The sequence below is a fragment of the Marmota marmota genome, unplaced genomic scaffold (genome assembly GCF_001458135.2).
Source record: "Marmota marmota marmota unplaced genomic scaffold, marMar, whole genome shotgun sequence".
NCBI classification, from domain to species: Eukaryota; Metazoa; Chordata; class Mammalia; order Rodentia; family Sciuridae; genus Marmota; species Marmota marmota.
In genome coordinates, this window is record NW_026000082.1 from 4,127,675 (window position 1) to 4,142,842 (window position 15,168).

General features: G+C 33.9%; 1 protein-coding gene across 8 annotated transcripts in view; it reads right to left on the reverse strand.

Moving 5' to 3' along the window:
* Atg4c (autophagy related 4C cysteine peptidase) overlaps positions 1-15,168 on the reverse strand; it is a 96,164-nt gene that overhangs the window by 40,605 nt on the left and 40,391 nt on the right. For all 8 annotated transcript variants that reach the window (XM_015484918.2, XM_015484917.2, XM_048815255.1 and 5 more), the window contains 4 exons: positions 14,828-15,061; positions 12,262-12,592; positions 9,338-9,408; positions 4,288-4,424 (listed from right to left, as the gene is read on the reverse strand). In XM_015484918.2, coding sequence (XP_015340404.1) covers positions 4,288-4,424; positions 9,338-9,408; positions 12,262-12,592; positions 14,828-15,061 — 773 coding nt within the window. The remainder of the gene's footprint in view (positions 1-4,287; positions 4,425-9,337; positions 9,409-12,261; positions 12,593-14,827; positions 15,062-15,168) is intronic.

A 15,168-nucleotide genomic window follows, 5' to 3' on the forward strand; every position in this document is an offset into this window, starting at 1 on the left:
GCTGACCACCAAAAAAAAGGAGGAGGAGGAGAAGGAAGAACAGGAGGAAATGTTGATGATTATCTTTCTTTTAGCGCTATAGACACACTACCTTTTCACTTCTAAGAGAACACCTCTTTACATGCTCTCATTTTGGCTTTTGATCAACCACCCCCTCTGGCCAAGCATAACACCTACCATATAATCTACTTCACTCAACCATTTCAGACACTTTTACCTGATAATTGAAAATTTTAAATGTCTCAATAGTCACTGCTCTCTCATTTTAGTGGATTATGGTATAAATCAAATGAACAAATGTCCAAGGAAATGTTACGTTTCGAACCTTTTTTAAAATTATTTTAGGGGAAAATTTGAAAAAAAAAAACAATGAAAATTCTAAGGTCTGCTACCAATTTGTTATCTGAACTTGAACTTAACTATTTTATATCTTTTCTATTTTATAAAAATAATCCAGTTTCTACTGTGAGGGTAAAATGAGATAAATTAATATTGGAAGTTGGAAAGTATTATAAAAATGAAAGTTAACAATAATGATTGTGTGACTCCCATATGCTAGGTACTGAGGAAAACTTTTAACAACAATCTAAGTGGCTTGTTTCACTGTAAATGCAGACTCCCATGAATTACTTGGGAACATTAGGCAGTGTGGCCATGATAAATGCTATCAATACCAGCAAGCAGCAAAGACTTCACATCTGGTTGCAAGCCATCAGAAGCTCACTCCACCAGACTTTGGCCAAATAAATCACTTTCAAGATTTCATCAGTCTCTAATCTTCTCACAGTAGTGAGAAGACAGAAAGAATTTGGTTAGAACTCAGCTAGAGATGAACCAAAAAAAAAAAAAGAGGTGGGATCCTTTGTTCAGGTAGTGAGGTCTCCACCCTCATGAATGGATTAATGCTGCTATAAAAAGGGCTTGAAGGATTCTTTCTCTCCTGCTCTTCTGACATGTCATTCCATGTCTGTCTGTCTTCACAACAGGACACAGCAAGAAGGACCTTGTCAGATGCCAGAACCAAAAGTTTCAAAACTACAAGACCTACCAGGTAAAGTGGTCCAGAACTTTTGACATTTTTCAAATATCTATTAAAGAGCCCATGTCAGACATCAAAACCCCACTTATATTTGGGGGATTCTTTTGTTCTCTCCATATATAGTATTGTTACTATCAATAACAAGTATGCCTCCAAAGTTTTGGTAACTATTAAGAAAATCCACAATAGAAGACATAGAGACAAACCCATACAGATATCGTCAAAGATCCTTGACAAAGGTACCAAAAGCAAACACTGGAGAAAAGAAAACCTCTTTAACAAAAGGTGCTGAGAAAACTGTATATGTGTGTGTGTGTATATATATAAACACACACACACACTGAGACTAGATCTTTATGTCTTACCCTGCACAAAAATCAACTCAAAATGGATCAAAGACCTAGGGCTTAGACCAGAAACTACACAACTCCTAGAAGGGCTGCAAAAAGGCACAGGCAATATTTTCTCAATAGGACCCCTAAAGCTCAGGAAATAATGCTAAGAGTTAATAAATGGAATAGCATCAAAATAAAAAGCTTCTGCACAGCAAAGGAAACAAGAATGTGAAGAGAGGGCTGGGGTTGTAGCTCAGTGGTAGAGTGTTTGCCTAGCATATGTGAGGCACTAGGTTCAATTCTCAGCACCACATGTAAATAAGTAAAATAAAGGTCCATTGACAACTAAAAAAAAAAAAAAAAGAATGTGAAGACAGAACCTATAGAATGGAGAGAATCTTTGCTAGTTACCCTCCAAACAGGATTAATATCCAGAACATATAAAGAAATCAAAAAACTTAATACCAAAAATCAAATGTCCCCCTTAATAACTGGATAAATGAACTAAACAGACACTTTTCAAAAGAAGAAATACAAATGGCCAACAAATATATGAAAATATTAAACATCATTAGCAATTAAAAAAATGCAAATGCAAATCATTTTACACCAGTAAGAATGGCAGTCATCAAGACTCCAAATAATAATAAATGTTAGAGAGGATGTGGAGAAAAAGGAACACTTTTACACTGTTGATGGGATTGTGAATTAATACAACCACCATGGAAATCAGTATGGAGATTTCTCAAAAGACCAGGAATGGAATCACCATATAACCCAACTATACCATTTCCTGGTATTTATCCTAAAGAATAAAAGTAAGCATACTATAGAAATATGTTCATACCCATGTATACAGCAGCACAATTCACAGCCAAACTATGGAACCAGCCTATGTATCCATCAGTAGATAAACGGATAGAGAAAATGTGCTTTACATACACAATGAAGTTTTATTCAGCCATGAAGAAAAATAAAATTGTGTCATTTACAGGAAAATGGATGAAACTAGAGACCATTACGTTAAGCAAAATAAGCAGAACTCAAAAGATCAAGGTCATATGCTTTCTGTCATATATGAAAGCTAGAGAAGAAAAAGGAAAAGAAAGGTGGGGGAGATCTCATGAAAATCTAAGGGAGATCATTAGAACAGAGGAAAGGGAGCAGGAGGAGGCTGGAAGAGGAGAGGAAGGGGGTACTGCTATGGGGGATGGATATTGGCCAAATTATATTGCTATATTGTGTGCATGTACAAATATATAACAACAAATCCCACCATTATGTACAACTATAATACACTAATAAAAAATGTGGAGAAAAAAATAAAATCCAACGTATCAGCTATAAGACTTCCATGTATCAAGTATTGAAAGGAGCTGCTCCAGATTTTTTGAACTGGCACAGTCTAGCCTGAGCACAGATGATCCACCTATAATATGGACCATGATATGGAATACTAGCTTCATGTAAGGAACAAATTATTACTGAATCATAAAAGACAGATAGAGACTATATGACTATATTTCAACATTACTATATCCCATAACACTCCATTCAAAGAAGAATTTCATCTCAGACCTTGAAAATAGACTCCTAAAAAATAGAGAATTTTATTGAAACTATGAAAATAATATAAAGACTATAATCTTAATCAGAAACTAAACATTTCAAGAGTTATTTAATCACAATAGAATGTCTTGGTGCCCAAAACAAGATAATGTTAACTTTCGGTACAAGAAACAAAATACATACTTTGAAACATAACAGATTTTTAAATGATTAATATGAAAAAAGCAATGTTTGAAAGCTCCCATGTTATCTTCATTTTTCTATCCATATAAATAATCTAACTTCTCACTGACTTCATGATGGCACAGGAAAACAAACTATAACAGAGTACTGGCAGAAAAGTCAGTTTTTGTTTCAATAATTAATTTGATAATAGTATATTAGTTTGTTGTTGTTGGGTTTGTTTTGGTTTTTTGTTTTGTTTTGTTTTTTTGCAGTACTGGGGACTGAACCCAGGGCCTGTTGCCCTCTAGACAATCACTCTACCTTTGAGCTACATCCTAAGCACCCCCTATATATATATATATATATATATATTTATATATATTTTTTTAAGTTATAAATGGACACAATTACTGTATTTTATTTATTTTTTATGTGGTTCTGAGGATTTGAACCTAAGCGCTCTACCATTGAGCCACAATCCCAGCCCTCTCAAGCTCTTTTGATTTAATTTTGAGGCAGGGTCTTACAAAGTTGTCCAAGCTGGCCTCAAACTTGGAATCCTCCTGCCTCACTCAGCCTCCTATGTAGCTGGGATTATAGGTATGTACCACTGATTTGTTAGTTTTAAGAATAAACTAGCTGGGCATAGGAACACAGTGACAGAAGCCCAGAAGGCTGAGACAGGATCTCAAGTTCAAAGCCAGTCTCAGGAATGGCGAGGCACTAAGCAACTCAGTGAGACCTGATCTAAACTAAGATACATATTTTAAAAATCATGATAATGGAGGGGCTGGGGTTGTAGCTCAGTGGTAGAGAACTAACCTAGCACATATGAGGCACTGGGTTCAATCCTCAGTACCACCTAAAAAATAAAATAAAGGTATTAAAAAAATCATGATAATGAAATTGTAGCCACTTTCACATTTTGATTATTGTCATATCTGTGCCTCTATGATTAGCTACAAATATTAAAAGGATTTTCATTTTGTCAGAGACCACTCTATTTTTCACACAGTCACACACTCATATCTGATCTTGCAATATTGAGACTTAAAATCTCTAATATCAAACTTTACAATGTAAACTGTAAAATCATCACTACCCATTTAGTAGAAAGGCCACCTATATTTTTCATATCAGCTAGAACTGACTTAAGAAAATTGAGTACTTATTTCATACCTTCACAAACTCTAGGTAGTCGGTGTTGGTTCTTTCTCCACCAAGTCTAACAGGAACTAAAATAATAACAGCTTTGTCATCTGCATTATCAGAGGTCATGGAAGCACTCTGTTTATCAATTACATCAGAATTGTAAACTGAGGAAAACATAAAGAATACATACTCAATTTTAGAAAAGTGATTTTCAGAAGATTTTTACCCTAATTCCCCTGCCCCCACATTGGCCAGTCATCTGATCTTGGTATATTAAAAATATCTACCTCATTAATGTATGTATTCAATTTATACCAATTGAGTAGCTACTATATGGCACTGGAACTTCAGCAGTAGGTAAAACACAGACAAATTCCTGTCCTCTATGAATATATGCTCTAATGGGGGAAACAGATATTAAAAGGTAAAATATAAAATATGTCAGATGCTGGAGGTGCTTTAACGAAAAATAAAGAAAAGTGGATAGGAAATGCTAAGGTGGGGACAATTTTGAAATCAGGTATCAGGGAAGTCTTATAAGAAACAACATTTGAGTCAAGACTTAAGGAAAGCCTTCCAGACAGAAATGTCAGCAAGCACAAAGGTCCTAAGGCAGAAACAGCTAGCATGTCCTTAGAACAGGAGGCCAATGCCTCTGGAGGGAAGCAAGCAAGGGGTACAGCAGTAAGAAACAGCGTTACAGATTAGAAGAAGTCTTGAAAGCCATTGTAAAGACCAGTTTTTGAGTGAGATAGTAAGTTACTGAGAAGTTTTTTTTGAGAATGGAGTGTCTCAATCTGACTCACTCTTTTTAATAGGCTGCTTTCTGTGTTGATAATAAACTGTAGGGGTGAGAGCTGAAGTAAAGAGAACAATTATAAAGAAAGTCACTACAGTTTTCCAGGAAGAGATGATGGTGGCCTGAGCAAAGGCAGTCACTGTAAAAATAAGAATGGTTTGGGGACATTCATGTGGAAGAAGTACAAAGTGACTGTTTCAAATATCTGAAGATAAAGTAAGGACTTGCTATTAAATGTTAAGATGCAAGAGAGAAAAAAGTGTGACTCAGGTGTCTTGCAGGGGTTTTGGTCGAAGCAAAAGAGTGAAATGGTTGCCACTTACAAAAACATAAAAGACCAGAGAAAGAAGAAACAAAGGAAGAAGAACTGGAAATTGAGTTTTAGATATGATTAGTTTGAGATGCTTGTTAGACATGCAGGTTGAGTTGGCAGTTAGGAGCGTTTAACATTTAGGGAGGGTACCAGGATGAATCTATAAATCTGGGAATCGCCAGAATATAGATTATATTGATAAGTCACAATACTGGGTATATTCAAATCAGTGTAGACAGAAACAGAGATGAAATCTAAAGTCTAAGCACTAAAACACCAATACTTCTAAAGATGAAGAAGATGAGGAAAAAACCAACTAAGGAGACTGTGAAGGAATAGACAGAAGCTAAAAGGAAAATCTGTCGAACAATGTTCTGAAAAGCAAGTAACAAAAATGGTACAAGGAGGAGGAAGTCATCAACTGTACCAAATGCAGGTGGCAAACTAATGTTAGGGCTGAGAAGTGACCACTGGGTTTACCAAGATGAAATTATTGATAAGAGCAGTTTTGGTGGGGGCAGTGAGAGCCTAGGTGGAATAGTTCAAAAGAAAATAGAAGAATTTTCTGGAAACAAATATAGACAAACTTTTGTTCAAAATACATTTATTCAAATAGTTGCTACTTACAAAACACAAAAGTCACTTCACCAGCCACACTACCTATCAGTTTAACCAAACTCACTCTGCGCTCTTCTCAGAAGAGCTGATAACGAAATTCTGGAGGCTGATGTTGTAGCTCAGTGGTAGAGCACTTGCCTAGCATGTGTGAGGCCTGGGTTCGATTCTCAGCACCCCATATAAATAAACAAATAAAATAAAGACCCATCGACAAGTAAAACATTTTAAAAAAAGAAAAAGAAAATCTGCTGCTTTTGTCCTATACTTTCCTTTAAATACCAAGTTTAGAATCAGTTATAGAATTCTTCTTATCACCAGCCTCATTTCCCATAGTCTGTCTAAACCAAAGCTAGAAAAATGTCACAATAATTCTGCCTTATCGAATTGCCTCTTACCTTTTATTTTCACTGAATACACATTTACTGAGGCCCTGACATTTACTGATGTGTTTTATGCTAGACAAGGTTTTGACTTAAAAAAGTGTCTAGCTCAATTGTTTATGTGTTCTTCCTCCACCTCCAATATAAGAGTTAAGACACAGTTCAATTTTGTTACAGAGGCACACAAATGATTCTGATACCCTTATTCTAACCCTCTCAGGAATCACTGATCTACAAGGAGAAACAGATAATTATAATGCAATATCACAAGTGAATCACAAGTACAACATTTAACACAAGTATTTCTAAAATGTTACAGAGCACAGAGGAAAAATAAACTAATTCTGCCTGATGAGAATTAGGAAAAAGCATAACCTTTAAGTGTGTTTCTAAAGAACAAGTTAAAGTTCACAAGGGACATTCTAATAAGAAGGGTGTAATGGTTTGGAATATGGAATTCCCCACAAAAGCTCATACATTAAGCAACTCAGGGATATTCAAAGGTGAAATGGTTAGATTATGAGAACTATAACCTACTAGGTAGACAAATCCATTTGATAGATTAATAATCTGAATGGATTACTGGGTGGTAACTATAGGCAGGTGAGGTATGGCAGAAGGAATTACATCACTGGAGGTGTGTCCTTGGGGATTATATTTTGTCCCTGATTCCCTGCAGGCAAGCACGCATTACCCACCCCTCACCCTGTACCATGAGCTGAGCAGCTTTCTTCCACTGTTGCTCTGCCATGATGTTCTGACTCACCTCAGGCCCAGAGCAGTGGAGTCAACTAACTATGGACTGAACCTCTAAAACCATGGGCCCAAAATAAACTTCTTCCTTTTCTAAATTGTTCATATTGGGTATCTTGGTCATAGAAAAGAAAACACAGAGGCCATTCTACATAGAGGCAATTAATATGCACAGAGGCATGGAAAGGAGACAATAGTAGCCTGTCCTAAGAATAGCCTGAAGATTGACAGTACATTAATGTAGTGAGTATGGAAGACGGTGTTGGGAAACGATACTGGAAATGTAGGTTGGGACAAATTGAACAAGACTTTGTGTGCTTTAAATGCTAAGATAATCTGAGACTAAAGTTTGTGGGCAACTAGTTGCAGGTCTTTCTAAATCAAGGAACATGATCAATGTCTTTTGATCAGAGGATCAAAAAGGGAAGAGAGATAGGGAGATCAAGTTAAGGTCCAAGTTATAGATAAAGTATGATCTAAATCAATGAGAGGGAAAAAGAATAGATTTCAGGAACATTTTTGCTTTTGCTGACTGGCTAGACAAGAATGATGAATAAACATCCAAGAATGAGTGAATTCTACCTTAAATAACCTTTGTATATGATCCTCTCTGTTAAGAGAAAATAGAAAGTAAAAGCAGGTAAGACAGAGGAAAATCATAGTTTCATTTTAAACAGGATGAATATGAAGGGTTTGTAGAATATCTTGATAGAAATATTTGAAGGGGAACAGAAAACATGAATTACCTCACACTAAGTATGAGGTATAAATAAGATCCATTGAACATGAATAATAAAAATTTAAAGAACTACTACAAACCACTCATATAATGAGAAACTCTGTATTGTTTGCTTAATTAAGAAACTATATATAATGAATAAAGACCAAGGCTGATTGATACCAATAAAAGAACAGAAAGCAATTCATAAATCTATTTATGATTAGTCATTTAAGCACATCTTGACACTTACAGGTCTTTTTTTTTTCGGGGGGGGGGCGGGTTTACTGGAGATTGAACTCAGGGACACTCGGCCACTGAACCACATCCCCAGGCCTATTTTGTATTTCATTTAGAGACAGGGTCTCGCTAAGTTGCTTAGCGCCTCACCAATCCAGAGGCTGGCTTTGATCCTCCTGCCTCAATCTCCCAAACTACTGGGATTATAGGCATGCACCACTGTGCCCATCCAGTTTACAGGTCTTAACATAGCAAATTTTATTTATAAAACCTCCTACATGAAAAACAAACACAGTACCTTCAAAATGTATATGCTCATCTGAAAAATTATCACTTTCATTTTTAAATGGCTATTAATTATGATTTTCTTTTAAAAGGAAATTATCCTTAACAAAAGGCCAAAAAAATTACATCTATAGGGGCTGGGATATAGCTCAGTTGGCAGGGTGCCTGCCTTATGCACAAGGTCCTGGGATTCAATCCCCAACACCACCAAAAAAAAAAAGATGCATGTATATGGCTGGGATGTAGCTCAGTGGAAAAGCCCATTTGCCTTGCATTGGCAAAGCCCTAGGTTCAATCCCCAGTTCCCCAACCCCAACAACAGCAAAAAAAATGCATATATAATTTGGCAACCAATCTTTCTACAATAGCTAGAGTAATCTTAAACATATTAAATATCATTGTAGTATAATTAACTTTAACAAAACATTAATATTTTTACTCTCTTAATTGCTTTTTTGTCAAAAATAAACTTAATAGCATGATGTGGCTTATTTTATTGTATTAGAAAGTTAAGGACTCTATTTCATTCCTAACAAAGTTTCAAAATTACTATAGACACTGATCAACACAAGACCCCAAACAACAAAAAAATCTAAATAATAGTTATATCATTACTAGATGATTTACTGAAGCACTGTGAAAAACATATAGTTCCTCTAAAATAAACGCAAAATTTTCTTTCCTTAAAACACATGTAGTTCAAGTTTAAGTCTTTTAAAATAGTCATTTTAAATACTGGAATTTGTTTTGGAAAATTTATTTTAATATTATAAATTATAGCATATATTTAATAAAATATTTAATGAATACCTCCTATATGTAGCATGTTCTGTAGGAACAAAAATGTATAACACATGGTATCTAAACTTTCATTATCATTTATAATATAACTGGGAAGACAGATGAGCTAAACATACATGAAAGGTCTAAACAAATAAAAATTAAAAATTAGTATCTTATACATTCCTTACCTGTACAATCTTGTGCAACATAAATAGTTATTCCTTGTAAGTCAGGGTGTCTTGCTTCTTCGACTGCTTTTCTAAAAAAATAATAAACATTATCCTTTAAAATCCTAAATAGCATTTCTGGTTGGTAACTAAAGATTTAGTTAAGAGGAAGGAAAAAGCCACCATTTTTCTGACTTACCTATTAAACCTATATGTCTACTGTCAGAACTATCATTTGGATAATGATTTCTGACATGGGAAACTACAACTTCCCCCTGTTCTACCCATTTTTACTTACTGGTTCTCTTGATTAAGAGGCTCAGGTTTATATGCTTACTCAAGGTAGAACCCATTCATTTTTTACTGTTTCCTCAGCATTCACTTCAAAGTCAATGACTTGTGAATATCAACAGAAATCAGGTTAATTTTACAAAGCTGAATATTACACTAAATTACTCAAAGAACACCAAAGCATACATAAAAAAATACATTTTAAAAATTCTTGAATGTACAGTTTCACCTCCTACCCATCCCAAGACTGATTTCTCTCAGCTACTTACTTGGCTACAGTAAATGTTTTCTAACCATTGCTATTACGATGTGCTTCAAGGTTTGCTTCACATTAACTTAAAATTACTGACTTGGAATGAATTATTGTGCTTGTCCTCTGGTATACTTAAGTTTTTTTTTTTTTCTATTCCTTAAATAGTCTTTCACCCTTCGTTTCTAAAACCTGTATGAAGCTCAGCCTATATATTTCCAGCTACTTTGGAGGCTGAGACAAGAAGATGACTTGAGCTTACATGTTCAAACCCAGCCTACGCAACACAGTGATATCTCATCTCACAACAAAACAAACAAAAACCAACCAAATCTATATAAATGGCTGGGAATGTAGCTCATACCATGCATGAGGTCCTGGGTTTGATCTCCAACATAGCAAAGCAAAAAAAAAAAAAAGGAAAAGGGGAAGAGGGGAAGAAAAGGAGTGAAGAGGAAGAAGAAAACATGTATGACCTGAACAAATGAATTCTTAATCTCAAATCTTAGAATTCTATTGGGTAAAACTGCACATTAAAAAAAAAAAAATCTCTCTAAAGTGGGCGTGGTGGCACACACCTGTAATCCCAGCAGCTCAAGAAGCTAAGACAGGAGTACCTGAGTTCAAAGCCAGCCTCAGTAACTTTGCAAAGCACTAAGCAACTCAGTGAGACCTTGTCTGCCCAATCCCAGGTACGAAAAAAAAAAAAAAAAATTCTCGAGTGTAATGTTGTATTATCTTTTCTTTTTCATCAAAGCAAATTGTTCTTTAAAGAATAAATTTTATAACTAAAATTCATGTGTAAAGAACACTGGTATCTGAATATCTTTCCTTCCTTGTTTTGATTGAGAAGAAGCTCCTTTTTCAAAAATTTGTGTCAGTTTTTGTGCTTTATTTATATGTTCCATCTAAAAACTGTAATAACATTTTATGAATCCTAGTTACTTTCTATNAAAAAAAAAAAAAAAAAAAAAAATCTCGAGTGTAATGTTCTCAATGCTGCAGGTGTTAAAAAAAAAGTCACTTATCTGAAAAAGAAAATTATGCAAACTGGGGAAATACAAATATTTTTATTTAACTGTATCTTTAGTATAAAAGATGAATTGGCAAATGGCAAATGATGGCCCATAGGCCAAACACAACTTGTAGCCTCTTTATATACTGCAAGCATGATTTTCATAGTTTTAAGGAATTAAGTGAAAAAGAAAAATACTGGGCAGAAGAACCCTTATAATATCTGCAAGGCCAAAAATATTTACTATTTGACATTTAGCAGATAAAGTTTATTGAGCCCTGGAACATATCTTTAAGGGAAGAAACTATGCTTTTTTTTTTTTTTTTTTTTTTTTTTTTAAAGAGAGAGAGGGAAGGTGGGGGAAGAGAGAGAGAAAGAGAGAGTTTTTAATATTTATTTTTCAGTTTTCAGTGGACACAACATCTTTATTTTATTTTTATGTGGTGCTGAGGATCGAACCCAGCGCCCCCGTGCATGCCAGGTGAGCGCGTTACCGCCTGAGCCACATCCCCAGCCCAGAAACTATGCTTTTTTGTTTAGGCTTTTACATGATGTCTTACAAAGCTAAAATTTATACATTAACAATCCAATAAATAACATTAGGTAAATACTCTTTCAACAGTAAGCATATGACCTACAAAATAAAAAAGCATTATAATATGCAAAAATGGTTTGTAATAACTTCAAATTTATAAATGATTATAAATGGAGAAAATGTATTCTAACATACTACACTTAGATGATATATTGATGATTTAGTTTATAATAACAATGGGACATACAACAAATAATACAATATTTTAAAAAGGAACATTCAAATAAATGGCATGTAAAAGCTAAAGTATAATGAAATTTGACTTTGGACTTTTTTCTAACCATCCTGAATACCCTTTACTTTTACTATAATTATAATGTTAATAGTGCCATAGATTTACAATTCACAAGAATCTGATGTGTGTGCAAAGAAACGTTGAAAACATCAATTTTAGCTCTTGATATTTCATTACACCATCAGTACATTACAGCCCCCAGGTTACCAAAAAAAACAAAAAACAAACAAAAAAAAAATCTAAAACATTGTTCATGTCCTAAGATTGAAAGAGATGTTAGTTTTTTGAACATTTCAATAAAGTGGTATAATGAGAACTTATTTAGAAAGAGACCTTGAATATCTGTACCTATGAGCAACAATAAACAAAAGCAAGAGCAAGAAATGAAAAATTTGTATGTAGATAAATGTAACTAGCATATTAGCAAATGAAATCTCCTTTATGAACATTCTTATAATAGACTTTAAAAGTTTCAATTTATATATACGCATAGTAAAATTCAGTATCTCTAAGCCTGAAAACCTCTGTCACAAGATCAAAGACTTTTAAATAATTTTACCTTAAAATGTGAGCAACAACACCTGGCCCATACCAATCTCCAGCACTTTTCCCAGACTTCTTTCCATACTCTATTAACTGATGTAAGCCAAAGACAGCCAATGGGGAATCACCAAACCAAGAGATGATTTTCCTGTGAAAAATTTCATTTTGCATCTCCTGATCATTAGGACATTTCCCAATTGTTTCCTTCAGAGAAATTGTTGGAGTTTCAGGTTCTCTTTCCCCTGAAAGCGATGTTTCAAATGATGATGTAATTTTTTTTACAGTGTGGGAAGTCCATGATTCAGACTCTGAATTTTCAATATTCAATGCATCAGGCCAGGTCCAAGCTATAGTAATTCCAAAGAAAGGTATTCAGATCTTTTAAATAGACAGACTTTAACAATTCTATTAAAAGAAATGTGTAGCATTTAAAGTCATACAGGTTATTAAACTAAAACAGAAAACTCAGAAATACACAAATATAGAGAGACAGAAAGTACATAAACAGCTGCTAATGAAGAGATACTGGGAATGGCTGCTAATGAGTGTAAGGTTTCTCTGGGGATGATTAAAATGCCCTAAACATAGATTATAGTAGCGGCTGCAGAACTGTAAATATACTAAGAACCACTAAATTGTTTACTTTAAATGAGTGAATTTATGGTATGAATATTATATCCCAATGAAACTGCTTTCAAAAGAAAAACAAACAAAAGTATGGGTAGAGACAATCTCTTCTTCAATGATGTTTAAATGTGAGTGGTCATATTATTCTCAGGACTTTTTCTATAATCTCCAAATTTTCTAAACTGGGAATATATTACCCATAATCAAAATAACTACAAAAAGACAAAAGAAAAATACTAAACTCAGGAACAAATGTACAATTCTGCAATTTGCTCTTTTTTCTTTTCTTTACCAGCTCAGTGCTGTATTTAATTACCAGACTGCTTATCAGATATCCAGTCTTGACTCAATAAGCACATGCACTAACATTTATAGTACTCATGAATATCTTTAGAAAGTGCATTTGTTCTGATTACATATTAAAAGAGAAATCTTTCCACAGAAATTTTAAACTTTATATAAAATATTTTTTCTATATATTCCTTCAGAATAACTTAATTATTGTTTAGAGAATAATACCAATTCTCTCATACATGAAGCTAATTTAATAAATGAAGCCATGGAAAATAAAAGTTCTTAAAAATCAAATATATCCATTACTTTACTGTTTTTAATAAACTAGTCACTAAATATATATGTCATTTTAAGTTAATAAAGTAAGTCACAGCTTTAGAGATCTAGTAAGGACTATGATAAATACTCTTAATCCTTGCCCTTGACTACAAATACATCATCCCAGAAGGTTAGCTTAAAATTTTTTTCTCCTTGCTTTATTCACTGAACTCTTAAATAAACATTCTCTCTAAATCATCTCATCAATAATCTCTACATAAGGGTTATAAAACATTTGCAATGAAGTTCAGGGATATTGTCTGACACTTTTTTTGTTTTTGTATTTTGGTATTGGGAACTGAACCCAGGGGCACTTAACTACTAAGCAATATCCCCACCCCTTTTTATTTTTTGTTTTCAGACAGGATCTTACTAAATTGCTTAGGGTTTCACTAAGTTGCTGAAGCTCGCTTTGAACTTGCAATCCTCCTACCCTAGCCTCCCAAATTGCTGGGCTTTCAGGTGTGCGCCACCATGTCTGGCTGTCTAACACTTTGAAAAATTTTGTGGCTGAGGATGTGGCTCAGTGGTTAAGGACCTCTGGGTTTAATCCTTAGTACCAAAAAAAAAAAAAATGATAGTATTTAGTAATAGCTGGAGACAAGAGCCTTAAATCGTAAAATAAAATCCTCTTTCCAATATACACATTTGTCCATTAAAAAATGTACTAATAGAGGCTCAGTGGTAGCATGTGTGCAGTACTAGGTTAGATTCTCAGCACTACATATAAATAAATAAAACAAAGGTCCATCAACAACTAAAAAAATTTTTTAAATGTATTAATAGAAGGTGGTATATTAGGAAAAAAAGATGCAAGTTACACAATGACATTTTAGAAGGCTTTAAAGATTAATCATGATGATCTTATTGATAATATGCCTAATTAACTTAATAGTCATATTTATGAAGATAAACAATTCAAAGCATTATTGATACATAAAGAGAAAATAAACCAAGATGAAAACTCCAGATTTAAAAGATACTAATTATTCTCCAAAGTTACAGATATTAACCTGCCTAGACTTACTGAAATGGAGATATACCTAAGAATTATGCTAAAAGGGAAATAAATAATAACTACCAAAAAATCCAAAACCTACTAGTTGGAACTAACAATTCACAGTAGTGACAAGAATAACAGTCACATTTATCTAAAGATTTGAAAAAAGAATTTTGAAAGTGTGCATAGAAGACATGTATGGCCTAGTTCAATAAAATTGTAATATGCTAGGTCAGTTACAACTTTAGAAAACATCAGGGAGTCACGAAAACTAACCTCAGGGAATTTTACAGAGTATGCAAGCTTGAAGCTCACACTTAAAAGCAACAGAGATTTGATTTACCTCTACCAAGAAAATGTAGTATGAGTCCTTGAGCCAGTAGCATCTGGCCAGTTCTCAACGTACATCCCCAACCACAATCTGTTGTCAAAGATGAGCCTTCTATTTGAGGAAATTCTTCCCTGTAGGTCAGCCATATTCTAGAAATGAAATCTTTCCGAAATTCTTCTACATTTCCTGCAATTATGCGATCTTCTATTGTACATGCTGATTTTGAAGGTAACACTTTATTTTCATCTACAAAATAAAAATACAAACTATAGTCTTAAGTTAGGCAAAGAAATATCAATAATGGCAATATATTAGCATTATTGTCTTAAGTTATGGACTACATAACAACCTTT